The 27,720-nt window shown below is 48.1% G+C and overlaps 1 protein-coding gene across 2 annotated transcripts; it reads left to right on the forward strand.

Annotated features, from left to right (window-relative positions):
• Nucleotides 1–4,598: 4,598 nt before the first annotated feature.
• Nucleotides 4,599–17,218, forward strand: Herpud1 (homocysteine inducible ER protein with ubiquitin like domain 1). 2 transcript variants are annotated; one of them, XM_059264570.1, is made up of 8 exons: nucleotides 4,599–5,179; nucleotides 8,019–8,096; nucleotides 8,184–8,258; nucleotides 9,545–9,675; nucleotides 11,197–11,319; nucleotides 13,720–14,070; nucleotides 15,623–15,728; nucleotides 16,461–17,218. In XM_059264570.1, exons 1-8 carry the CDS (start codon nucleotides 5,021–5,023, stop codon nucleotides 16,623–16,625), a joined length of 1,188 nt encoding a protein of 395 aa, XP_059120553.1. In that variant the 5' UTR covers nucleotides 4,599–5,020; the 3' UTR covers nucleotides 16,626–17,218. The 2 variants fall into 2 exon arrangements, with proteins under 2 accessions (XP_059120553.1, XP_059120554.1); XM_059264571.1 differs by having other exon boundaries at nucleotides 8,187–8,258.
• The last annotated feature ends 10,502 nt before the right edge of the window (nucleotides 17,219–27,720 follow it).

Below are 27,720 nucleotides of genomic sequence, written 5' to 3' on the forward strand. Positions count from 1 at the left end.
GGTGAGTGTGTGTGTGTGTGTGTGTGTGTGTGTGTGTGTGTGTGTGTCTTTATAAGAAAATTGCTAGGCCAAATTCCACAGATCTGTACTATTTTGTACTTTTACTAGCTGCAGATGAGGACTCGTTTGCTCCACATCCCTTGCAGGATCTCCATGTCGTTGTCCATTTTAAGCTGCCACTATAACAAATGCATCACAGTTAGATCAATTTATAATGAACAGAAGTTTCTTGGCTCACAGTTCTCAGAGCTAGCAAGTCCAATATCAAGGTGACAGCGTAGCCGGAAGTTTTCCTGTCCTGCCGGGTCCAGAAGCTGTTGGGTCCCAAGCAAACACACAGAGGCTTATATTAATTACAAACTGTTTGGTCCATAGCTCAGGCTTTTTTCTAGCTAGGTCTTTCATCTTGAATTAACCCATTTCTATTAATCTGTGTATTGTCACATGGCCACGGTGTTACCAATCTGCTGGCATGTTGCTCCTTGGGTGGCGGGCTGGTGTCCACTCTGACTCTACCCTTCTTCATCTCTCTCTTCAGTTTGAATGTATTGCCTAATCTTATTCTGCCTCGCCATTGGCCAAACAGCTTTATTTATCAACCAATGAGTGTGGTGATATTTTATTTGTGCTTTAACAAATAAACTTATCTGGGGATCAGAGGACAGAGCTAGCCACTAAATTAGACGTAGAAGTCAGGCAGTGGTGGCACACACCTTGAATCCCAGCACTTGAGATACCATGTCTTTGCTTGGGAAGGACACATGCCTTTAATCCCAGGATATAATATGGCAGGACACAGAAAGGTATATAAGGTGTGAGGAAACAGGAACTCAAGCTCTGGAGGCTGAGGAGTTGGCGAGGTGAGGTTGGTTGTGGCTTGTTCTGTTTCTCTGATCTTTCAGCATTCACCCCATTATTTGGCTCCAGGTTTTTTCTTAATAAGACTGTTTAGCAATTTGTGTTACGAATGAGAGCAACACATATTCACAGCATACAGAAAGACCATCCCACAGCATGATGGTATCTGGCTAGAGTCATGTGATATAAGAGGAGAGAGAACAATGGTGGGAGCATGGGCATGGGACGGTGGGAGCATGGGCATGGGACGGTGGGAGCATGGGCATGGGACGGTGGGAGCATGGGCATGGGACGGTGGGAGCATGGGCATGGGACGGTGGGAGCATGGGCATGGGACGGTGGGAGCATGGGCATGGGACGGTGGGAGCATGGGCATGGGACGGTGGGAGCCCACCACGAGATCCTACTCCTGTGATCATCGCGTTGGCCAGTTCTTCACATCACAGCATAACCAGCTCTTAAAGGCCCCGCCTCTCAATATTCTCCAATGGCAATTAAGTTTCAAGGTGAGTTTGGAGGAGACAAACTTTCAGATCCTGGCACTTGGCTTTGAAGAGGAGTCCATTGGGTGACTTTGGTTTCAGAGCCTGTGGGCTGGAGTCGCTGCTGGTCTCCAAGCGTTGATGGCTATTATTTATTGAGCATTCACTAAATGTCTGGCTAGAGAGCTTTAATAATGTCAACCTGCTCGAGCCTCACAATAATGCCATAAAATATTAATGCATTATATTTTAACAATTAAAATGAATATAGCTAAGAAAAACTAGGTACAGAGAGGTTAGGTAACTTTAAGGTCATTCACTTAAGAGGTGTCAAAAGCTGGGGTTGAAGACAGGCAGTTTGGCTCATTTGTTTAACCACAGAGCCACCCCCCCCACACACACACACATACACAAATTCTATATACAAAGTTCACTGGTCCTGTTGTTAATCATTAATGTTATCATCGTTATTTCCATTCAGATACATGCGTCCTTCTCTCTCCTGCCCTCATCTCAGTGGAATCATACCCCCTCCAAAAATGAGCTGGGGGCTGGAGATGATCAGTGGGGGCAGCATTTGTCCCTCAAACACAGGGACCTGAGTGTGAATGCTTAGAGTGTACACAGAGCCAGATGCTGTAGCTTAGTCTCTGTGACCCCAGTGCTCCTGTGGAGGTGGGAAAGTGGAGACAGAAGAATCTCTAGAAGCTCTCCCGCCAGCAAGCCTGGCATATGCATCAGACAAAAAACAAAACAAAACAAAACAAACAACAACAACAACAAAAAACCAAGAGGCACTGTCTCAAAGGAGATGGAAGTTGAGGACCACCATCCAAGGTTGGCCTCTGGCCTCCACAGAAGTGCCATGACATGCACATGTCCACGTTCACACACATGAGTTCACTCTCGAGAGAGAGAGCACGCATACACACACACACACACACACACACACACACACACACACACACACACTGATAATAATGGTGGCATATACTTGTAAACCCTAAGAAGCCAAGGCTCAAGGATCACAAAACCATCCTGAGCTACATGGCAAGTCCCTGCATCCAAAACAAAAAGTATGAGGCTTTTGCATTCTCTTTTGTGTTTCTGTTACCACTGTCCCACGGCTGCTGCCCCTTAGATATGGAAGGCCAGGAAGAGCAGGGTCACATTGTGTTTATCTTTCTATCCTTGGCAATTTATTGAGCTAAACTCAGTGTTTTTCTAAACACACTGTAAGCAGAATCACCAGTGTCCTTCAGTGGGGCTCCTTCAGAGGGAGATAATTCAAGACAGAAAGAAACTGGATGTGTTTTTCTCCTTAGAGTGAGGATGTGAAGTCAACAACACGGATATCTCCCCTCCCCCCAAACACACACTACTGAGGATCAAACCAAGAACCTCATGCATGTTAGGCAAGCATGTTACTACCATGAAACGGCATCCCAAGCCCACCCTTTCCTTGTGTAGTATGGATTGGAAATGGACCCTGAGGTTTGTCCCTGAAGACAAGAGCCTTCCTTTGCCAATGAGGCCCTTTATCTCTTGCCTGGCTCTCTGTCTCCCCAAGGCTTGTCTTATTTGCTCTTATCCCACTGGTAGTTTCTAGCTAGCAAGCCTGCTACCTCATAATCAGTTATATTTTCCCATCCAGAAGAGGTAGGAAAAGCTCCATAATTTGTGGGCTTAGTGCAGAATAAAAATATAATGCTTATGAAGAACTCTAAGAAGGTGAGCCCGGAGAGATGGGGCAGAGATTAAGATCACTTCTTCAAGCTGGGTGGTGGGGGATTAACATTGCACCACCACTGGCCTCAGTGATCTTTCTTCCTTCCTTCCTTCCTTCCTTCCTTCCTTCCTTCCTTCCTTCCTTCCTTCCTTCCTTCTCTTTCTTTCTTTCTTTCTTTCTTTCTTTCTTTCTTTCTTTCTTTCTTTCTTTCTTTCTTCTTTTCTCCTCCTGCTCCTCCTTCTCCTTCTTCTTTTTCAAGACAGGGTTTCACTGTGTTGTGCAGCCTGGCTGTACTGGATCTCACTCTGTAGACCAGGCTGCCCTCGAACTAGCAGAGATCTGTGTGCCTCAGCCTCCTGAGTGCTGGGATTAATGTTGCACCACCACACTGGCCTCAATGATCCTTCTTAACACAAAAATGGAGAAGGAAAGCGTCTAGTGTTCTGTGGCATGTTCCTGGTGGATCCCTGGCAGATGCCTCGCTGTGGTGAGATACAGTGCATCCTCCAGGTAGATCCTGTGGTCTCAGTCCCAGGAATGTGATGACATGTAGGACTACAGTCTTTGTGGAAGATAATTGTTAAGATGAGGTCATTTTCCACAACAATATGACTGGTATCCTTATAAAAGGGGGGAAATTGGACAGATATATGCATGAAGATGATACAGATACATCCACACACGTGTGAATGCCATGTGAATAGAAAGGTCGAAGTTGGAACAATACACCCGGAAGCCAAGAAGTGCCAAGGACAGCTGGCAAACCTGCAGACGTTCCAGATTCTCTCCCCAAAAGAAGCAATACTGCCCTACACTCTGGTCTCAGACTTCCAGCCTGTCCAGCTGCGAAAGAAATTTCAGTTTCTTGAGCCCCCAGTTTACGGCACTTCCTTCTGGTTATGTTGCAAACTCACATCACCATCCCTAAATAGGTTCCTCCTGCTGTTACCCTCCTGAACTCTGCAAGCTCCCGACAAGGCTGAAAGCCCAGGTGTCCCAACAGGATTGGAACAAAGATGGGGTCAGGGCATGCCAGTTCTGTTTTTCAAGTTTGGAGGGAACAGTGGAGCGCTGATAACACTAGAGGCGCCTGGTCAGGTTTCAGGAATCTGAGATCACTGCTGTCCTCGTCTCAACCCCAATTTAAAACAGCAGATGTTTAGTCTATAAATGATGCCGCTTTCCAGTGTCTCCTAGAGTGCTTGTCAATCATTAGGCAGAAGCCCCACACTTGGTGCCGTTCGTAATTAAGGGGCAAGTTCAAGTTCCACACTTGGTGCAATGTTAAAAGCCCAAAGGTGCAGGCAAATCCTCCTCTCAGCTCAGGGCGGCACGGGTCTGCTTTCTCTTGGCCTCTAAGGAGCCGCCAGCTCAGCCAGGCTAGTCCGGAGGAAAGGCGTCCCTGGATACCAGGCTGCGCAGCTACCGGGGGAAATGCAAGAGGACGCGTGCCCAGCGCCCGGGGTCAGAAAGGGAGGAGGGCCGCTTTGTGAGGAAACAATTTGCAGAGCCGGCTAAGGTGGGAGTCAGGCGGGCCACCCGGGCTCAGGCACCGCAGGCACCCCGCGCTAGCGCCCCTGAACAGGACCAGCGCCCCGGAGCGCACCCCGACATGGCCGCCGAAGCCGGGCTCCCGCGCCGCAGCCGAGACTCGGGATGACGCAACGGCGGCGGGTTGCATCAGCCCGCACCCTCGCGCTCAGCCCGCCCCATCGCCGCCCTGCCCCGGGCGCTGATTGGGCCACGTTGGGCACTGACCTCCGTCTCAGCCAATGGGCGGCAGCCACAGAGAGCGCAGTCTGTGGCGCCCTGGCGCGGGGCGCCCATAAAAGGTACCCGAGACGGGGGGCGCGCGTCCCAAAGACGCCAAGTGTCGTTGTGGAGTCTCAGACGGCCGCGCCGCCGCCCGCTCGGCATCCTTGAGCGCAGCCGAGCCGCCAACGCCGCAGACATGGAGCCCGAGCCGCAGCCAGAGCCGCAGCCCGAGCAGGTCACGCTGCTGGTGAAGAGCCCCAACCAGCGCCACCGCGACTTGGAGCTGAGCGGCGACCGCAGTTGGAGTGTGAGCCACCTTAAGGCCCACCTGAGCCGAGTCTACCCCGAGCGCCCGGTGAGTGGGGGATCCCGGGGTGCCACACCCGGCAGGGCTGCCTGCACTCAACTGTCAGGCATCGCAAGGCACGGGTCCCCTAACTGCCCGACTGTCCCCGGTGCCGCTCTGCTTGCCCCAGCGTCTGTCATCTCTTCTGGGCCTCCACCCCTCCGTGCCTGCCTCCTGCTAGCTCCTTGTCACTTTGCTTCCCTGTTTCTTCTTACTCCCAAGGCTGTCACACATCAGCCCCACGTCCCTATACTCCTTCCTCGTCCTCCCAGGTGGCATACAGCCTCCGCCAAGCCAGGGAAACAGTAATTTGACCTTGGATAAGTCATTTCCCCATCTAAACCTTAGTGGGACCCCCCCCCCAAAAAAACAAACCAACTAGGTGATTAGGTGGTCCCAATTCGGCTTGCATCCAGTGGGTAGAAATAAGAAATGTGGATGCTGCCGAACGAGACTTCTGAGTGCAGCGAGGACGGAAGAGTGAATATGCCAGCTTGGGCCAGTGGCTGGAGGGCGGGGGTGCGTGCCCAGTCACTAACTTCTGAAGGTCCTACGCCCAGAAGCTAGACGTGGTTCTTCTCCGGCCACCTCCCGTTGGCTGCCCCTCCCTGTCTGTCGCTCAGCGCTCCAGCGGCATTACTTAGCCCGGGGAGGAGCCCCCTTAACTTTTTAGCAAAGGGTGATTGAGAAAGGAAGCCGCAGCTGGAGTCGCCCCGAGTCTGGTTGGACGACTTCCGTGGGTCAGTTAGGAGTCTTTCTTTTTTAGTTGACACATCTGTCAACAGTTCCCTTAGCCCCGCCCACCCCTCCGGGTCCCTGCCACGTGACGGAGGCTGTGCTGGACCTTCCTGTGTTTACTTTGTACTCTGAGGTTATGTAAGTGTCCACGAGTGCAGTTCTGGATCAAACGGGAGAGGGCAATCGGGTGGCTACAGATGGGGACAGCGAGCATTTGCCTGAGAGCTCCTACCGGCCGCGGCGCGTGGGTTTCGGTCTGTTTTTGTTCCGCATTGTCGGGAATGTAGACCAGACTTTTCCCTTTTGAGTCGTTAGGAACTTTCTTTCTTTGGGTGTAAGCTTCCAATCCAGTGCCCTCTGGAACGTCTGGGCGGTCTGTAATATCTCCATGGCCGTTCCCACGAAACCAGTTGTCCTTGTTGGCAGTTAGGCACACGAATGATGCTCCTGTGATCTCTGGTTGCATCATTTGAAGAAGGCTGTGCTTTGAGGCCTGTTTTCCTCAGGCAAGGAACATTGGGCCTCTTGGATTTGAAGACCTAAGATGGTAAATACAGGTCTCCTGGGTATACAAACCTGTGCCTTAAAAATGACCGGGAATGGGTGCAGTGGTGCACTTCGGTAACCCAGTACTGGAAAGACCAACACAGGAGGGTCGTGTCCTCCTGGGCTACACATAGTGAGAGCTTCTCTCAGAAATTAAGGAAGAAAGCATGCTCATATTTTTCTGTAGTAGTACCTGCCATTGCGTGAGAACCCTGCCTTTATAATAGTTATTTTCCTAACATTTAATTTTCAAATTGGCCCTGAGGACAGAGTGCCAGTTTGAGCCTTTAAAGGAGAAAAGCAATTTAAATCCACAGGCAACTGTGTTCTTTTGTTTGTTTGTTTTTGTTTTTTCCCAGCATTTGCTGGTGGTTGACTTCACATTTAGAATAGTATTTTGCAAATTGATATAGATAGCATTTACCAGCAAAGCCAGACAGAACAACAGTGAATACAACATCCAATATGGTGTTTGTTTCAGGTATAGGGTCAAAAAGTCCTTATGGATGTGGATAAGTAGATGCAGGTTTTGTTTTCGTTTGGTTTTGAGGCCGGACTTCTTAGCCCAGGCTAGCCTGAGCTTGTTATGTATCCGAGGCTGGCCTCATCTTGAGCTTTCTGCCTCTAGCTCTCAAGTACTGGGCTTGTAGGCATATGCCACCAGGCCTAGTTGGGTGCAGTTTTTCTGGTCTTTTGGGGGGCAGTATTTGGAGATAGGATCTCTCTAGCAGAAGCTGGTCTGCAGCTCATTCATATCCCAGTCTGGCCTTGAACTACTGCCTAAGCTACCCTCATGCTGGGATTCTAGAGCTGGGCTGTTTGGTGTCTTCTGTCTCAGGTTGTTTGGAAAGAGCAGTTCCATGCCAAGTTTTGCTTAATGGGTTATTCTGGTAGGCAGCTGGTAACCTGTGGGGTGCTATCCTGGAGTCCATTTCTTTTAAGTACATACTTTTAAAAATATGATTTAAGCCAGGTGGTGGTGGTGCACACCTTTAAATCTCCCCACTTGGGAGGCAGAGCCTCTGTGAGTTCAAGGCCAGCCTGGTCTACAGAGCGAGATCCAGGACAGGCACCAAAACTACGTAGAGAAACCCTGTCTCAAAAAACAAACAAACAAAAAAATGGCTTAAGAGAAATTTAAAAATAGATTTTAGAAATGAGAATTCTATGAAAGTGTGTGGAGTCTGTGTTTAAAATTACTGGTATGGAGGATAACATGGGTTGGAATCTTGATCCTAGCAGCAGGTGACCTCAGGTGCTATGGGCAAAGACTGACCAAGAGTTTTCTCTGGGGCCAAACCAGGTTTTAAAGTTTGTTGCTGCTGAGACCCTAAATACAGTTTGTGTTTTTAGTAGCAGGAAGCAGTTTCCTTCTGAGTAAGAAGTAAGGTGTGTGACCCCAGTTCTTATAGACTAGGGGATCATTTGCATATATATTTAAGATTAAAGTCATTCACTTTTTAAATAAAAGTTTTGCATGTGAGAACTTGAAAGTCTTGGGCGGTGCTGGGGAAAACACTTGGGATCTGTGCTCATCTGTGCTTTTCCTTCTGTTTTTGGTCAGCGCCCGGAGGACCAGAGGTTAATATATTCTGGGAAGATGCTGCTGGATCACCAGTGTCTCCGAGACTTGCTTCCAAAGGTACTTTGTGGCACTTAGAATCTTTGGGGTGTTGTCAGACGCTCGCAGGTTGAATCTGGGTCCTGAGGTATCTCTTATTATACTCAGCAGGAAAAGCGACACGTTCTGCACCTCGTGTGCAGTGTGAAGAACCCCTCAAAAATGCCAGAAGCCAGCACAAAGGTATGTTGCCCTCTTACGATAAACCTATTTGTGTCTCAGATACTCAAAAGAAGGAGAAAGGAAGCTGAGTGAAACTTAGGAGAGATTTTATAGTGTTCCCCGCCCCATCATACCAGGACATAGAGGCTGTGTTCTCAGTGTGGCGAAGGGTGGTGTAGTGGTAGCAGACTGCAGAATGCCTGCCGTGTGCAAAGGCCAAGTCACGCCCCTGACTCGAGGTCACTGTCTGTCCAGAATGCAGCACCAGAATGGCCCCTGAAAGTGGTGTTTACAGAAACGAATACATTTCTCTAAGGAACATTTTTGTTTGCTTTTGTTTTTTGAGACAGGGTTTCTCTGTGTAGCCCTGGCTGACCTGGAACTTACTCTGTCGACCAGGCTGTCCTGGAACTCACAGTGATCTACCTGCCTTTGCCTCCTAAATACTGGGATTAAAGGCAGGCACCCCACTGCCAGACTGGAAACATTCCTTTTTATAAAGAGTAAAGAAGTAAATATATTTCCTGTAGAAATTTCTGCCATGGTTATTTGGGTAGAAAAAGGCCGTAGTCTTCATTATATGATCTCTAAAGACTTTCATCTGACAGTTAAACTCATCTGCTTTTCCATTCCACAATGTTTGCTTAAGTGGACACCAAAATATTCTAGTGTGGCAATGGACTTAAATTTGGATTTCCTGCAACATCTGAATATCACATAGGAAATCCTCTTCCCTTTACATTGCTGCCTAGTTGTGTGTGTCATCTTGTTGGTCACATTTAATTTCTAGACTTTATGGTTTAGCACTATACATTTTAACATCGGCAGGAAGCTCTCTCACTAACGATAGTGGCATTTGAAAGATGAGACTACAGTGATTATTCTTGGGGAAACAAAACCGTGGATAATCTTTTTTAGTTTTTATTCGTGTGTGTGTGTGTGTGTGTGTGTGTGTGTGTGTGTGTGTGTGTGTGTGTTTGTGTGTGTGTGTGTCTAGACATTAGATGCTGGTATCTACATAGAGAGTTTTTGCTCAGGCTTGAACCCAGGGCCTCATGTGCGCAAGGCAAGAACTCTACCACTGAGCTACATTCCTCAGCCCTAGTATCTGTATGTTCAAAAGTGTTGCAATGAACAAATGTAGATTTCTTTTTTAAATAACATTGTACTGAGTGTTGTCAAGCTGAGGGGTGAGGATAAGCATATAAGCCACCTGTAGCAAGACAGTTCTTTTGGCTTGATTGCAGACCGTTGCATCAGGCCCGCCCGCCCGCCCTTCGTCCTGACATTTGTGTTACTTAACTTAGGGTGCTGAATCCACAGAGCAGCTGGCTAACACTAATCAGGCACAGCATCCTGGGGATTCCTCGAGCGATGGTTTAAGGCAACGGGAAGTTCTTCGGAACCTTTCTCCCTCCGGATGGGAGAACATCTCAAGGTGAGTGTTCATGAGGACCACAAGTGTGCTTCATTTGTGTCAGTTTAAGGAGAAGGTGTGTTTACATAGGTACAGTCAGAGCTCCAGGATTACATAATGGCTTCATGTTAAAGACCTCATGGGTTTATGCTTCTTAATGTTAGTCTCTCGGGATATATCTTTAAAAGTAGCTGCATGATATGAAAGTGCAGGCCTTTTAGCCCCTAGATGGGTATGCTTCCCGGTGGCTGCCGCCTGCCCGCAGCCCTGTTCTGTGGCTTCTTAAGTTACACCCCTCAAAGGACAGAATTTGTGCCAAGATTAAAAGATAAAGGGGAAGCAAAGTTTAAAAATTAAATGAAGCAGGGCGGTGGTGGCTCACACCTTAAATCCCAGCACTCGGGAGGCAGAGGCAAGCAGATCTCTGTGAGTTCGAGGCCAGCCTGGTCTACAGAGTGAGATCCAGGACAGGCTCCAAAACTACACAGAGAAATCCTGTCTCAAAAAAAAAAATTAAATGAAAATACACACGTTGTTTTATTTTTTTCTCTTGGAGAATTTACTTTCCTGGATAAATACGTTTTTTTGAGATACATTGTTAGATTTAGGGTAAGAGGGGACTACTAATAGGCTAAACACCAGGTCAGGAACATTCTGGCTCTAAGCAAGACGGTTTATTCTTCTAGACGTTCTGGTTTGGGACAGAAACATTTATCTCTACGCAATTTTTATTTTATCAGTTTTTTATGAGGTTTCTTGACTCGTACCCTACAAGGAGTGTAACAGGAGTGTGGGGCTTCTTTCCCTCTCATGACCTTTTCTGTCCTGTCTTAGTTGTAGAAGTGGTGCACAGCCCTAAGCCTCTCATGCGCTTGCTTTGGCCAAGGGAAGGCTGTTGCCTGCCCGAGGAAGCGAGTCTGGCACGGCCCAAACTGTGTCTGAAAGTGCAGGTCTGATCCTTTAGCTCAGGAGCTTGTGCGAGTCCCTAATTTTCTGAGCTGCACATGAGCTTTCTGTAATTCGGGTGGAACCCCTCTACAAGGTTGTTGGGTAGCCATCAAGCTGCATGGGATACCAGGTGACCAGTAAGCACGCAGGGAGGGTGTTACCTGCACTTGCTTGATGCCACAGTGTAGATAGATCCTGACCTGGGGTCCGGGAGGACGAGAGGTTTCTTTCAGGAAGGGCTTGGGGATGTAGCTTGGGTACTCCCCTCTAAAACATGATCAGTGGATTTAATCCTGGGTGAGACTTGTGAGGAAAAGCATCAGCCTGTCTGCACAGCTGTGCAGAAAGCATGTAGCATCTCCCTACTGAGACGAGGAGAACCTGGGCCGACAGGACTCTTGTTCCCATGGGATCTGATGAGCCACAGTGGGAAGCTGTCATCAAGCTACTGTGCTCCAGGGACAGGGTGCATCATACAGTTGACATGGTGAAGCCTGTCCGGTCTCTTTGACTTTAATTGCTGATTATATCTTAGTATTAAGCTCTTCATCCCCAACCCACTCAAAATATGCTTTTGTTTGAATCTGCATACAGGCCTGAAGCTGTCCAGCAGGCATTCCAAGGCCTCGGGCCTGGCTTCTCTGGCTATACAACCTATGGGTGGCTGCAGCTCTCCTGGTTCCAGCAGATCTATGCAAGACAGTACTATATGCAATAGTAAGTCCCACTGTGCTGGGTGGGCCATGGCTCCTGGGAATGGAGAAATCCCAACTGTGCTCTAAGTGCAGAAGGGAGAGAGGGCTGTGTTTTTCTGTTCTTTGTGGTTCTTGGTGTAGTAGAGTGGAACCAACAGCTTCCTGGGTTTGTGTATTGATGCAGAATTAGTTCCAGATAAGCTCTTCTCAGACATTCTGAAGACATTTTGTAGCTAGAGTTTTCCTGCCTGGCCCACAGTCAGGACAAATCTCTCTCACCTGCCAGTCCCACAGCCACTCAGACCCGACCAAGTAAACACAGAGACTTATATTGGTTACAAACTGTATGGCCGTGGCAGGCTTCTTGCTAGCTGTTCTTACAGCTTAAATTAATCCATTTCCATTAATCTATGCCTTGCCACATGGCTCATGGCTTACCGGCATCTTCACAAGCTGTTTGTCATGGTGGCGGCTGGCAGTGTCTCTCTGACTCAGCCTTCCACTTCCCAGCTTTATTCTCCTTCTTGTCCCGCCTACACTTCCTGCCTAGCCAATGGCCAATCAGTGTTTTATTGACTAATTAGCAACACATTTGCCATACAGAACATCCCACAGCACTTCCCCCTTTTTTTTTAAAAGGAAGATTTTAACCTTAACAAAGTAAAATTACATATAATTTGGGAATTTGGGCGTAGCTTCTCTTACTACTTCCTGCTGGAGGGGGGCGCTGTATCTTATGGGAAAACAAAGAAAATTTTAGGATTATGGAATAGTCCATGAGGCTGTATCGTCTGAGCCAGTTGCCTTGAAACCATTCCGGATGTTGGATCATCTGGGCCATGGTGTCATCGGAGACCTTTCAGGTGGTCTTGGCTGGTCAAACCTGATGTATCTTAATCTTGAACAAATCCATAGTCTCTGGCTTTCTGTGGGAACAAAAGAGACTCTTTTCCAAAGCAACACATCCTTACATCCAAATTTTGAAGTCAAGGTATCTTTAAAATATACATTTTGGCATAACTCAACAGCTTTTACAATCAAATGTTTTTCTGCAGTTAAAAATCCCAAAGACAACACAATCCAGATTCTCTGTGTAATATTCATCTTCATGTGGCTTATTTTTTATATTAATTTTACTGTCTCTTTAAAGACTTTATTTTTTAAAACTATGTATTTGTTTCTATAACTGTATATATCACCTTTTTTTTCTCTTTCAAGCCTACGTATATTTTACACACATTGTAAACTATTACATCTGAATCTGTCTTATTGTGAATCTATTGCTTTAAACTGCAGCAGCTGTGGCTGCTGGCTCCACCCACCTCAGCTTCCCAACATGGCTGGTATGTTTACCACCAGCTCTGGGAGCTATCGTGGATCTATGCTTTTAGCCAAGCAGCGTGTAGCCCAGAAACCTCTTTTTTTTTTGTTTTGTACTAGCAAAGGCTAAATCCACCATGCAGCTTAATGTGCCACTTGCAGAGGCCTCATTCCGCCATACTGCAGGTTGAGTACGCACACTAGGAATCCACGAGTAACTCAAACCAGCAGCTGCTGCTCATTTGAGAGAGACAATTAGGAACTGTTTTTAGCTCCGTTTTAGAATCTTTTTTCTCAGTTTTTAGGTGGAAACTCTTGCCACCACGTTGGACGCCATTTGTAGCTAGAGTTTTCCTGCCTGGCCCACAGTCAGGGCAAATCTCTCTCACCTGCCAGTCCCACAGCCACTCAGACCCGACCAAGTAAACACAGAGACTTATATTGGTTACAAACTGTATGGCCGTGGCAGGCTTCTTGCTAGCTGTTCTTACAGCTTAAATTAATCCATTTCCATTAATCTATGCCTTGCCACATGGCTCATGGCTTACCGGCATCTTCACAAGCTGTTTGTCATGGTGGCGGCTGGCAGTGTCTCTCTGACTCAGCCTTCCACTTCCCAGCTTTATTCTCCTTCTTGTCCCGCCTACACTTCCTGCCTAGCCAATGGCCAATCAGTGTTTTATTGACTAATTAGCAACACATTTGCCATACAGAACATCCCACAGCAACATTTATTTTATAGACATGGTGCTGAATACTTTTAGTGGCTCTTAGTTCTTCACTTTAATCCCAGCATCCAGGAGGCAGAGGCAGGTAGATTTCTGTGAGTTCGAGGCCACCCTGGTCTACATAACAAGTTCCAGGCCAGCCAGAGATCAGAAGAGACACATAATGAGTTTCAAAACCCACCCCCTCTCCCCCCCCACACACACACCCTACACACGCACACACAATTTATAGAAGATTCTTCTCTAAAATGAAGACAATCTAGGTGTATACATTCCTAGTCATAATTGTTAACAGTGCAAGACCCCATGGGCTGAGAGAGCCATGTCCTTACGATGCCTCACCTTCAGCAGTGACGCTTCTGTTTTTATTTTAGCTTAGCTGCCACTGCGGCATCAGGAGCTTTTGTCCCAACACCAAGTGCACAAGAAATACCTGTGGTCTCTACGCCGGCTCCAGCCCCTATTCACAACCAGTTTCCAGCCGAAAACCAGCCAGCCAATCAGAACGCAGCTGCTCAAGTGGTTGTTAATCCTGGAGCCAATCAGAACTTGCGGATGAATGCCCAAGGCGGCCCTCTTGTGGAAGAAGATGATGAGATAAACAGAGACTGGCTGGATTGGACCTACTCAGCAGCGACCTTTTCCGTGTTCCTCAGCATCCTCTACTTCTACTCCTCCCTGAGCAGATTCCTCATGGTCATGGGCGCCACCGTTGTCATGTACCTGTAAGCAGATGGCTCTCTTTTCCTTTTCTGATGTCATGTACCTGTGAGCAGATGGCTCTCTTTTCCTTTTCTGATGTCATGTACCTGTGAGCAGATGGCTCTCTTTTCCTTTTCTGATGTCATGTACCTGTGAGCAGATGGCTCTCTTTTCCTTTTCTGATGTCATGTACCTGTGAGCAGATGGCTCTCTTTTCCTTTTCTGATGTCATGTACCTGTGAGCAGATGGCTCTCTTTTCCTTTACTGAAAAAGACACTGTGTAGTGACTTAAGTACAGATATCTTGTTTCAGTCTGTGGTCCTTGAAGGAGGTGTACTGAAATTCTATCATTCTGGCACTTTCAGTACAAGGAGTCCACAGTCAGTCAGAATGCCGAGGTCCTGGATTAGTGCAAGACAAATATTTTCATCTTCCAGATAAGTGAATAAATGGCCTTTCAGGCTGGTGGGTTTATGAAGCTCATACAGAGCCACAGTGCAGCACGAGAGAGGTTGTATTTGTTTCCAGAAGGACAGAGTGGTTTTTATCAGGCTGTAGCCGCCTTGCAGGACGAAGGTCAGACGGTGACTGTTGTCTCAGCCGTGAGGGCCTGGTGACCCTTGACACAGTCGCTGTATCTTCTCGGGACGTTTGGCAGCGTCTGGAGGATGTCACGGCTAGAGGCCTGGTCTGTGGTTGATGAAGTGGCATCAGGGGATGCTTCTAAGTTCCCAGCAGTGTACAGGAGAGTTCACACTGAGCACCCAGCCCACGAGAGCTGGGCCTACAGGGATAGGACTCTGGTTAGAATGGAAGGGGGAGGTTTGGCTGTATAGTAAAAATGGGGTTTAGTTTAGGTTTTAAAAATGTAAGAAGCACAACCATTCTTAATATTTTGTCTTGAAAGTTGAATTTTACTAGATTTTCCAACTAGAGCCTTTTATCAAATATCTATATAGTCCCTAGGATCAAATATCTATGTGACCAAACAAGTTATTATTACATTATGTATATGTATATAATTGCAGTTTTATGTATGAATGTATTTCCTACTTCTGTCAAGTTTGGTTTGTTTTTATTTCTGTGGTGCTGGGGTAAGGACCCTGGGCCTCCTCCATCCAGGCCAGCAAGCATACTTTCTCTAACATACAGACTCAGCTTGTCCCTTTTTTCTTTTTTTAATTTTGAGACAGGGTCTTGCTGAGTTGACCAGACTGGCATTGAACTCGCTCTGTAGCCAAGGCAGGCTTTGAACTTTGAATCCTCCTCCTGTAGCCTCCCAGGGAGCTGGGACTACAGGATTACCAGGCTCATGCCACTGCATGCTGGCTCTGTTGAGGTTTTCGAGTGCCAGGTTTAGCTCATATCAGAAAGCACTTATTAACACATACCGCATGCTAGATGTTTATTGCCGGTGAGTAAACCACAACTCCTGCCTTTGAGGACCGGCGGCCTGGCAACATCCAGGAGACTCATAAACTGGCTGCACAGGTGCATCGGGGCTTCTGCTCCTTCCACTCTTGTGTGGTCCCCCGTGGCTTAACAGAAGTGTGTCTGTTTGTGCTTTCTTAAAGGCATCACGTTGGATGGTTTCCATTCAGACAGCGGCCGGTCCAGAACTTCCCTGATGACGGTCCTCCTCAGGAAGCTGCAAACCAGGACCCCAACAATAACCTCCAGGTACAGGCCCCCCTACCCTGCCACACACGCTCCAGTCCGCAGCCTTCAGCCTTTCAGACTCATGGCTTGCCATTTTTAAGGCTAAGTGTTTCATGGTTTAAAAAAAAAAAATTTATTCTTACAGCAGCTATTTTTAAGGCTGTGACTATTCTATACAGGCATATGGCAATTGGAATTTTTGCATATGTAATGTTGGGGAGGTTGGCCCACATTTTGAGAATAAGAGCTACATAACAGTGCATTTAATTATGGAAAGTGCCGATGGATAGTCATTCTAATTGACTAGGCACATTATCACATCTCAGAAGAGATTTCCTGAAAAATAACACGTAGAAACAGAACCTTCATAAAGCATGTTAATGCATAACCCTAAAGGATATACTTTGTAACAAAGATTGCCTCTGTAGTCTGGCGACACTGAGCTGCCTTGGTTGGTTTTTTAGCTCAGGGCACTGCCCAAATCTGAGGGCTGGTTAGTGTGTGGCCAAGTTAGTTACTAGTTGATAGTAGCTGAAGGTCAGGGTACTTCAGTTCCTCTGACACTGGCCAAGAGGAATGTTGAGAATTGTGGAAGGTCAGCTGCAGATGTGCTGGGATGCTGAAAGGTGCCTCCTGCAGCCAAGGGCTCATCCCCCAGGGAACGGTCCGCCTGCCAGGCTTCGCCCTGGCCTGTCCTCAGGATAGGTGTCCTCTAGACCCTAATCGTCTTTCTCATTGTCGTTTTGTCTTTAGGAAGGCACGGATCCTGAAACGGAAGACCCCAACCGCCTTCCCCCAGATCGTGACGTGCTGGACCCTGAGCAGACCAGCCCTTCGTTTATGAGCACAGCCTGGCTGGTCTTCAAGACTTTCTTTGCCTCTCTTCTTCCAGAAGGCCCGCCAGCGATAGCAAACTGATGGCACTTGTGCTGTCGCTGGAGGCTTCAACAGCTCGGACTGGATCATCTGGCTCCAGCTCATTGTCCTCACCTGGTGTGACTCAGCAGAGTCACTGAAAACCCACAGGATGGTGATGTGCTTTTGTGCCAAGCAGAAGCACAAACTAAGACATGAAGCCGTGATACAAACTGAACAGGGCCCCTCATGTCTTTATTCTGAAGAGCTTTAATGTATACTGTATGTAGTTTCATAGGCACTGTAAGCAGAAGGCCCAGGGTCGCATGTTCTGCCTGAGCACCTCCCCAGATGTGTGTGCATGTGTGCTGTACATGGAAGTCATAGACGTGTGTGCATGTGTGCTCTACATGGAAGTCATAGATGCAGAAGTGGTTCTGCTGGTTCGATTTGATTCCTGTTGGAATGTTCAAATTACACTAAGTGTACTACTTTATATAATCAGTGAATTGCTAGACATGTTAGCAGGACTTTTCTAGGAGAGACTTACGTATAATTGCTTTTTAAAATGCAGTGCTTTACTTTAAAACGAGGGTGACTTGGCAGAGGTGTGAAGCCTTTGCTGGGTTTTCTGTTCAATAAAGTTTTGCTATGAATGACTGTGGCAGAGACTCCCATTGTCCTGGCCGTTTGCTGTGTCCTTTGTCCCTGGAGAATCAGGAGTTCAGCTGCTGGTTCTTAAGTAACACGAATACTGCTTTTCCTGAAGGGCTGTTTGTACCAGAAGGGATGAGACAACGAGGCTGCAGAGGCTGTCGTTAACTAGGGCTGTGCCTGGGTGTGTCCCATTTCCTACCTAAATGTCAGGGACTTGTGTAGGAACCCACCAAGGTTACCCCCAAATTCAAGGCCAGTGGCATTAAGTGATGGGCCTGATTATTTCTTCCTCAATTGTGAAAGGAAAAGATGAGCCTAGAGCTTCTCATTCACCAACCCAGGTTCCTCAGGAGTGGCTTGGAAACTGTATTTCCCCCTGAAAACAGTCCTCAGGCTGCCAAAAACCAAGGCCAGAGTCTCATCTTGGAAGCACGTGACTCACAATGCATGGCGTTCTCTGGATGTGAAAGAGATGGGGTTATAATGGCGGGGATTCCAAGGGGGCTAAGCTGGGGTTTGATGGTTTAGTTGAGCCCACTGAGCAGAGATTTGGAGTCAGTGCTCTGGCAAAAGGGTCAGGAAGGGCTCTAACATGGGCCCAAAGGTGCCGTTTACCAAATGAAATAGAAATGCTGGGGCTGCCTCAGTATATTACAGAGGAAGGGACCCAAACCTTAGGGAAACTGCAGTGTTGGAGAGGAAGTGGTATGCGTGTATTGATAGGGTCCCATGCCCGTGGTCCTCACCTCTGAGAAATTCCCCTTTCTCAATCTTCACCTAAGGCCTCATGCAAATTCCCTATATTGACTGACAGAGGAAGAGACCACAGACCTGTTTCAATGACAGTTCTGCATGAGATGTAGGCAGCACCTGGAAAAGGACGGCTTGTAGCTTTCTGGGACATCCAAAGGGCAGTGGTATAGGGAACTCTCCCCTGTGGGCAGAACTTTAGGAAGTGGCATCATATGCTTATGAAGAGAAACGGCCAGAGCCACAGATGTATACTGATTAGACCATGTTCGTAATTATGCTGTGGTGTATACTGATTGTATTGTGGTATGTGCCAATTATTCTGTATATACTGGTTATGGGCTGTGGCCAGTGGTTGAGCTTGTTGGGCAGGGACTTGGAAAAAACAAGATTGAGAAGCTGGTGAAGGCCTGGGAAAGAGGCTTGTAAGCAGACCTCTGAACAGGCAAAGATCCAGTGATATATGTGTCCCATGTGAATTCTCACGATAAGGTGAGTTCAACAGAAAGGGCTTTCGGAAGTGGATAGGAGGACCCATTTGTAGACACCAGCCAGTCTCCTTCCCCTGCTACCCACATCACTGTTCCATAGGCTCACAAAGTGTCAGGGTGACAGGGATGGAGGTCTAGATGCAGTAACATGAACTTCCACTCATGGTGAACCTGCTTGCAGCCACTACTGAGTGCTCAGTCTGCCGGGCACAAAGATGGTTATCAAGTCCTTTGCTTCTGCGGATGGGGAGCTGTCTTCCCTGGAGTGTTTCAGGCCAGAACCACTCTGTCTTCATGGTATTCCATACAGCACCACTTCAGATCACGGGACCTCCTCCTCAGTACATGCATGGGGCAGCGGGTCTGTCTACACTCAGTGGGATTTGCTGGCTTATCATGTTCCCCATCACACTGGACCAAATCAAAACACAGCCACATGTGACCTGCTTTGGAAATGGAGTATTAACAGATAATTGAGTTAAGAAGAAGTCATACTGAACAGCCTTCTAAGAATGGGGAGTCTGAACGCTGAGGGGGGACAATCCTGTGAAGGCGGACAGAGACTGGATTCATGCTGCTGAACAATGCCAAGTACGGCCCACACCACTAGAAGGAGCAAGAAAGACTTCCCTGAAGATTCAGGGGCATGCCCCTGCTGACACCTTTACTTCCCCTCACATCCCCTAAACTGCGAGAACACACATCTGTGTTGCATTGTGCCACCTGGCTGGTGATTTGCCTTGGAAGTCTGAAGAAGCAGCCTGCATTCTGAAGCAGCTGTGGAATGGCCTTCTGAGGACTCAGTCACAGTACCACCAGTGCTTGCAGGGTGGGGACAATGTCCACTGAGGGGTGGTATGTACTGAATCAACCAGGACTGGGTGTGATGATGCCCTAGCAAAACCTCTGTTCTTGGTCCCATGTCCTTAGACTCTAGGGTCTAGGACTTAGGCCATATGGCATGTATAAGATTTCTAGAACTGTGTAAGAACCCAAACCCCCAAACCAGGTGGCCTAAAGACTTTCTCCTGAAGTTCTGAAGGCTTGGAGTCTGAAGATGTTAGCAGGGTATTTCCAACTGCTGTGGGATGGTCTGTATGTCAAATTGCTCTGATTGGTCAATAAATAAAACACTGATTGGCCAGTGGCCAGGCAGGAAGTATAGGCAGGACTAACAGAGAGGAGAACTGAGAGAACTGGAAGGCGGAAGGAGACACTGCCAACTGCCGCCATGACAAGCAGCATGTGAAGATGCCGGTAAGCCACCAGCCACATGGCAAGGTATAGATTTATAGAAATGGATTAATTTAAAATATAAGAACAGTTAGCAAGAAGCCTGCCTCGGCCATACAGTTTGTAAGCAATATAAGTCTCTGTGTTTACTTGGTCAGGTCTGAGCGGCTGTGGGACTGGCGGGTGACAGAGATTTGTCCTGACCGTGGGACAGGCAGGAAAACTCGAGCTACAAAGTGTTTCTGATGGAAAATCCATTCTAGACCTTTCACTTTTGGTGTCCCAGCAATCTGATGGTCTCAGGCTAAGTAGCTACAGCAATCCACTTTCTCCCCGCCTCTTCACCTGGCCCGATCCTCTCTCTCTGTGTCTCTGTATCTTCATGTTGTCTTACGGATATGTGCCATTGGATTTAAATTTGAAAGTGCCCCATTTCCATATACGCACACATTCTGAGGTTCTGGATGGACATGGATTTGTGGGTGTATGTTCTGAGAATGTCCCCCTAATTTTCATGTTGAAAACAATCCTCAAATTCATATATTGATGGTCTTTGGGGGTGACACCTTTGGGAAGTAATTAGGGTTAGCTAAGATCACGAGGGTAGGCCCCCTTGATGGGATTAATGGCTTTCTGAAATAGATTCCAGTTTATAGCTCCCTGGTTCTGGCCACGTGAAGTCCCCCTCCATATTATCATGCAGCCCAAACCTCTCCTGACCAGGTGCTGGCACCTTGACATTGAGCTCCCTAGCTTGCTGAGCTGTGAGTTACATAAACCTCTGTTCTGTACAAACCATCCGGCCGTAGTATTCAGTTATAGCAACTGAAACAGACCAACACGGGCTCTGTTAATCAACCCACAACAGGGAGCGATTAAACTAGAGGCTAAGCATGCCATGGCCTGGCTGCTTTGGGCTCCCTGCGCCTCTGCAGTGACAGATTACCAAGGAAGCTACCCTACTGACTAGAGAAATAGATTCCGGTGACTGAGAGTAAACGGGGCTGCTCATGGCAGAAGGGAGGGGAAGATGGGGTACAGAAGCGGTCTCTCAGTACCGTCACCTTTCCAAAGAAGCCGTCGCATCTCAATTCAGGCAGGACTGCCAACAACACTGGGTCCCCTCAACAGGGAGTGAAGCCCCCACCGTGCTGAAGCCGACAAGGTGCTCACTAAGAACAAAGGGATGTTGAGTGGGCCGTGGAGGAAGGAGATGGGAAGAACAGCCATGACTGGCTTCCTGGTGTGTGACACATCTACGTCCCTCTGTTTCCCTCCCTCTCCTACCCTTCATCGTCTAACATAGACATTCATAGTTGTAATTTATGTCCCAGCATCTACGCCACAAGTTCTCAGGGAGCACAGTGGCCACTTCCAGGGACTCTGCATCCCCTTCTGGGGAGAAGGTCTGCGTGTTTCCACTGCATGAGGAATAACTGTCATTCTAGATAAAAGTGTGATTGTGTTTTGCATTTATTTGGAGGTTGAGGCTGGCCCAAGGAGGGGCCAGGTTGACAGAAATGAGCTGCAGGGCCCCAACTCTGCCTGGTTGAGTCCAGTTCTCCAAACACATAAGTAGTGTGGTCTGACTTGCTTGCAGACAGGTTCCTTCAAATCAAGGGTGGCCCTCCCTAACCTGGGAAGGCCTCACTCAATTAGCTCACAGATCCGAGGTCTCCTCAGAGAGGAGAAATTTGGCTGCAGTCTTAGCTCCTGCCTGAGGTCCCTCGATGGTAGACCAGCCCAGCCACGATCACACAAGCCCACAACAGCAATATATACACGTTCCAGCTCCTTCCATCTCCCTGACAGAACATGGACTACTACAGTCTCCGCTCCTTGTCCCTGTGTGTCATGTTGGCCAAAATGAGTTGTTCTGGCAGGCCAGAAGACTTGTTAAGTCAGGGGCCTCTTCCCTTGCTTGTGTCTGAGAACAAAGCATGTGGGCTATCTCCAGCAAAGGATGTGATTTCTCAGTCTAGGAGAGGGCTGGGATCTGTAGAAAGAGACAGGCCTCAACCCAAAGAATTTAAGGAGATCAGAAGTGATAGGATTTAAATGGTGACAAGACCCCGGGTGTCAGGTTGGGTGGCTGTCTCTGACCATTACCCTGTCTGTAGAGGAAGCACAGCAATCAGCTTGTGACAATACATCTAAGAAACTCAACTAATCAGAAAGAAATCTGCTGGCTCCTGGCTTGGGGCGTTTAGACCATAGTCGCTTGGGTCCATTATCTCCAGGCCTACGGCGAGATAGCACAAAACGGCAGAGGGTATGTGGAGCAGAAACGCTCGCTTTGTGGAGTCCAAGAAATGGGGAGAGAGATGGGGCCAAGGAAAAGGGGGAAAGGGGATGTTACTATATGAAGAGAGCAGAGGGAGGGAGGGCGAGAGGGAGGTATGGAAAGACGGAGGGAAGACAAAAAGAAAGAAGAGAGAAGACTAGAAAGAGGCCAGGGATAAAACATATCCAGCAGACAAAGGGCTCCGTGCTCTGGGATCAGCTTTCTCCAAGCAAGTCCACCTCCTAAAGTCCATGCCTCCTCCCAGAAGCCAGTAAGCTATGACTCCATCGATGGATAGCGAGGTCGGTGCCCTCATGAGTCAGTTCCTTCTCAAAGGCCCCACCTCTGAACACTTCTGCAGGGGGACCAAGCCTTCAATGTGAACCTTTGGGTGAGGCACTTAGGATCCAAACATAATATTTGGCCTTTCTGGTGATCCCTGTGTACGTGAAAGTGTGTGTTCCTGAGGACAGAGGTGCTTACCAATATCAAGGTGTGGGAGCCCATCCCACAGCTGGCTGCTCCCACAGCTGGCGGGCCAGAGCATAACTGTGCACAGTATTACCCACACTCAGCGGTCAGCACGGCAAACCCACTTGGGGTTTACATCTTGGCAGGTCAGTAGAGACTGCACTGGGGTGCAAACATATAAAATGTCAAGAGTTCAGGAGAAAAACATGGAAGGAAGAGGAATTATGGGTAGTGGTTTGGGTGGGATTAAACAGTGGTCAGGGAAAGCCTTGCTGAAACTGAACTGACTAAAGAGTTGTACATTACAGAGGCCCTGGGGCAGGAACGAGCTTGGCATTGCACGCACCCTGCATGATGGCATGTTGAGGCTGAGCCAAAAGAAGTGATAGGAGATGAGGTCCAGAGTGGGCAGAACAGACCACGTGGGATATTATCGGCCAAAGCGCGGAACACAAGTCTTAGCTAAAACAAGGTTGGGCCACTGGAAGAGCTGGGAGCTGTGAAGTCCGATGGTGGTGTCCTCCGCGGAGCTGGAGTTTAAGGAAGAGGGAGGATAAGTCAAGTGTTGTTGTTACTGATGCATGAAGACACTTCCTCCCAGGATGGGCAGACAGACAATGACAATCCCATATACCGTATCGGCTAGCACCAAAGCTCTTAGGTTGTGAACACTCTTGTTTTCCTTTTTAAAAGAAACATGTGTATGTATGTGGGTTGTCACTGGCAACTGTGAGCTTCCCCACATGGGTGCTGGGAATCAAACTAAGGTCCTCTGCAAGAGCGGTATGCACTCTTAACTGCTGAGCCATTTCTCCGGCCCATTCTCTTGTTCTTAACAGACACTGAAGGAGCCATCTCTTAGAGTAGGTCCCTGATGGCCAGAGAAAGGATGCCAAGAGGACCAGGCCTACTGCATCCTCACTGGCTACAGCAAACCTACGCAGAGCCAGCTTAGGCTTGGGGGCAGACAAGAGGATAGCAGAGATGCTGGAGGATCTGGGATGGTGGGGGGTGGGGCCTGCAGCACCACCTTGTGGTAGTGTGAGCGGTGGTGGAAGACACAGCAGGAGGGTGGAAGGCTGTGCTGATGACAACTGTCTCTCTGGGGCTGGCCTGGGATTGTTCCCACGGAAGGGCAGTAGGGTTGGCCCAAGAGGGCCGATTTGCATCCAGCATGGCGCCTGAGGGAAACCCCATTGCCTCTGAGCTCCTGTCTCCACACAGATTGACACAGTCTCTACATGAGACACCAGCCCTGCCAATAGGGAGTTCGTGAGACTCCAAGGAAGTCACACGTGCTTTCCAAATGTCGCCCTGGTGACAGGTATGGGGCATACTGGATGAAGGACTTGTGTGTTTCCTGTATTTTTTTTTTTTAATGTATTAGGTAAATGTATTCTCCACTTGAAGTGAGGATGTAAAGTTCCCGCTTTAAAACACATTTAAGTGAAAGAGCAAATTTAAGGGTTTTGAAAAGTTAAACAGAAGCCTGTTGCATATGCAGAAAAGGCAACAGTCCTGGCCGTGGTTCCTCCAGGACTGACCAGCAGGAGACGCTCACTACCACCTAAGGTCTCTGAGAACATGATGATCATGAAAATGTTTTGAAAGATGTGAGGTGAATTCTGAAACATGTGTCCACTGGGGCAGATGCTGTGGGGCTGCCTGTGTACTAATAGGTAAGTGTGTCTCACATTCAGATGACTCTGGGTATCTATGTATAGGTGGTATGTGCATATCTGCACATGGACATACTGTCCACACAGATGCATGAGGCTACCTGCATGCAAATATCTGCCTATCTGGGCAGGCATGTGGGCAGAGTGTATCAGGTGTGTGCACATCTGCACATGGACATATGGTCCACACAGATGCATGAGGCTACCTGCATGCAAATATCTGCCTATCTGGGCAGGCATGTGGGCAGAGTGTATCAGGTGTGTGCATATCTTGGGTGGCCGCTGTTAATAGAGTCATGGGGGTGACAAGTAATTTTCTCCCAACATTCAGCATTGCAGTAAGGGATTAGGCTGGGTTGGAAGCCAGGATGGCCTGCCACCAGCCACCAGAGGGCAGAAAATGTCTGGGTGGAAGCTGATTCAGCCAGTCCCAACTCTCTTTTCTTGGGTCTCTATTAGGCAAGGTCAGCTTTGAGCTTGGCACCAAAAGCCTTGGCATCTCTCTGCCTCATTGCTACTTCTCTTGACCTCCTTCAGGTCTCTTCCTTACCCAGTGACCCCTGGATGAACTTTCTGGAAGGCCCAGGGCTCAGAAAGCAGACTGGTTGTTACATGGTGGATTAGGACCTGGAGGCAACCCAGGAATCCTTTGGGATCCCAGGAAGGGTGCTCCTGGCCCAGCCAGCACGAATTCCCAAAGTGTCAATGCCAAGGCGTCCAGGAGCAGGGCTGGCCTGGTTCTTCTGGTTCCTCCACAGTTTGGACTCTGTTGGGAGGTCTTGCACTGGGCACTGTGGAGCTATCTGCCTTCCTGCTCTCAGCCCTAGGCCTGATCAGAATGTTGCCAAGTGCAGCCTTCACATTGGCTTGTGTGGAGTGGGCCCCTCTGGGGATTCAGGGCAGGGCACATGCATGGGCAGGAACATCCCAGGGCCAGTCAACAGCCATCAACAGGGACCGCTGGTCTCCTGCAGTTTACTGAACCTCTGCTCTGCCATGACTAGCCTTCATGATGGTCCATTGGAGGCTCCCAACATCATGCTGGTGCCCAGGCATTGATGGGCAGGTGCTCTTCCAGCCAGAAAGGATGGCTGGCACACACTGAGAACAGGGCAGTGAGCTGTGGACGAAGTACTGTGCTCAGGCCTCCCCTTTCCCATGCAATGACTTGTCCTATTCTCACTCCCCATGGAAGAAAGACCCCGAGGCTCCAAGAGATTCCACAACTGCCAGGCATGCAGCTGTTAAGGGGCCAAAGCTGGGCTCCCATGAGACTCCAGGTCAGCTGGTAACTCGGCTGTTTATTTAGAGACCCTTTAAGCCTACAGCCTACTGTGTCTAATGCTCAAACGTGGAGGAGTTGGCAGTCCTGTGGGCCTCAAGGGTAACAACAGCCCTGCCCTAGTCTTTCAACTTAATAATTTAGTGTCCGTCCTTTCAGAAAAGTCTCTACAGAATAACATACACATACCCACGGCTGGGCTATCTGGTTTATAGGAATGAGAATATTACAGCATGTCCTTACCCATGCACTGTGCAGCCACAGATTCAATAAGCCTCAGGCAAAATGCTAAGCTTGAGTCCCAGAACAAAACCAAACCAAACCTAGACATGGCTGCTACTTGCTTGTGATCCCAGCACTGGGAAGACGAAGACAAGAGAGCTCTGGGACTTAATGCCAAGCAGCCTAGCCTATTTGATGAGTTCCAGGCTAGTGAGAGGGCTTATCTCCAAGAAGTGGGGAGGGTGGATGGTACCTGAAGAGCCACACTGGAGGTTGTCCTCCGGCCTCCACACGCAACTGCACACACACAGGGACCTTCACAAAGTTGTACTCCTGCTGACATGTATGTGAAGTTAGGTCCACAGCTGGCATTTCTGTCCTGGAGATGAACAGAACTTTTCCTCTGCCGTCATTCTCAGACCTACAGCACAGCACTTAATTACATGGCATCTCCATTGTGTTGTGTGTTACAAGTCACCTGGAGACAGCTCCAAGGGTATGGGAGGGTATGTGTGGTGGTCCTGCCATCAACAGAAAGAAAGCCTGCTCTGATATATTTCTGGAACCTGAGAATGCTGCTGTTAATGGAGGAAATTATTGAAGATACGATATATAAAAATACTTTGCACGTATGATTTTAGGATGAGGAAGTAGGTGGGCAGGTTGTAAATGACATCACGTGTCCTTATCAGAGAGAAGCCGAGGGAGATTTGACACACAGACCAGGTAAAGTCAGGGTGAGCAAGCACAGAGGTTAAGATGAGTGATGTGACCACTCACCAAGGAGTTCTGGCAGCCGCCAGGTGAAGGACAAGACCAGGAATGGACCGGTCCATGCCCAGTGCCGCCAGAGAGCTGGCCCTGTTCATCCCTCAGTCCTGGCTCCTTGCTGTCAGCTGCAGACTTAAAGTATGTTAAAAATCATACACTCTGACCTCCAGAACTGCACGTTTCTGTTGTTTTAAGCACTGAGTAGGAATAAGTTGTTGCAGCAACCACAGGAAACTCATACAGCCTCCAAATGCCCAGCAAGAGCCTGTCAGCAAACAACAACAAAACCATAATTTTAAGATTGCAGGACTATGGTGGTATTTTATTTGTGCTGAAATGTGATTTTATTTGTATGTTAAATACAAAGTTGCCTGGAGATCAGAGCTAAAGCAAGCCATTTAGCAGAAGTCTGGGGTGGTGGCACATGCCCTTAATGTGATCACATGGCAGTCATAGTCTCTGTGTGTTTAAGGACACAGCCAAGCAGAGTCTTTGTGTGTTCAAGGACACAGCCAAGTGGTGACCTGAACCTTTAATCTCATTGTGAACCATAGAGACCTGGAGGTCTGTATAGACAAGCAGTGACGAGGAAATCATGTGGTTGGGTTTAAAGCCAATGAGAAGGTAGAACAGAAAGGCAATAAAAAGACAGGTCACACAGGGGGAAGCTCTCTCTCTGAGGGGAAGGACAACAGCGACTGGTAGGCTAAAGGCTTCACTAGTGCTCTGATATTTGGGGCTTTCAACTCTGCATTTGGCTCTGTGTTTCTTATTTAACAAGACCGTTTAGAATTTCATCTACACAGGACTCAGGATAGCTTATGTGGCATGAGATCACTTTTGTAAAAGATACTCAGTGTTGCATCTGTGTGTGTGTGTGTGTGTGTGTGTGTGTGTGTGTGTGTGTACAATAATGGGTGAGAAAAACATCTCTTAATGATTACCCAGTACAGGTCTTCCTGGCAAAGGCCTGCATACAAGGACAGTGAGCCTCACCGGCAAACTACTGGAGGCAATATAGACATTCAATTGGGAGCTCACTTGATACACTGGAACACTGTAAAAGAATAAATAAAAAGAAAAGGATATCATTAAGGAGTAGGCAGGAGGGGCTGGAGAGATGGCTCAGCTGTTAAGAGTACTGGCTGCTCTTCCAGAGGACCTGGATTCAATTTCCAGCATCTACATGGCAGCTTATGAATGTCTGTAACTCCAGTTCCAGGGGATCCAACACCTTCACACAGATATACATGCAGGCAAAACACCAATGCACATAAAATAAAATACAAATAAAGAAATAATTTTATAAGAAGAGGAG

The sequence above is a fragment of the Peromyscus eremicus genome, chromosome 5 (assembly GCF_949786415.1).
Source record: "Peromyscus eremicus chromosome 5, PerEre_H2_v1, whole genome shotgun sequence".
NCBI classification, from domain to species: Eukaryota; Metazoa; Chordata; class Mammalia; order Rodentia; family Cricetidae; genus Peromyscus; species Peromyscus eremicus.

Excerpts from the sequence above, each read along its gene's own strand:
- Herpud1 (XM_059264570.1), top strand. The coding sequence starts at position 5,021 with ATGGAGCCCGAGCCGCAGCCAGAGCCGCAGCCCGAGCAGGTCACGCTG. Across the intron at positions 8,259-9,544 it reads TGCCAGAAGCCAGCACAAAG|GGTGCTGAATCCACAGAGCA; the intron begins GTATGTTGCCCT and ends TACTTAACTTAG. Across the intron at positions 9,676-11,196 it reads GGATGGGAGAACATCTCAAG|GCCTGAAGCTGTCCAGCAGG; the intron begins GTGAGTGTTCAT and ends ATCTGCATACAG.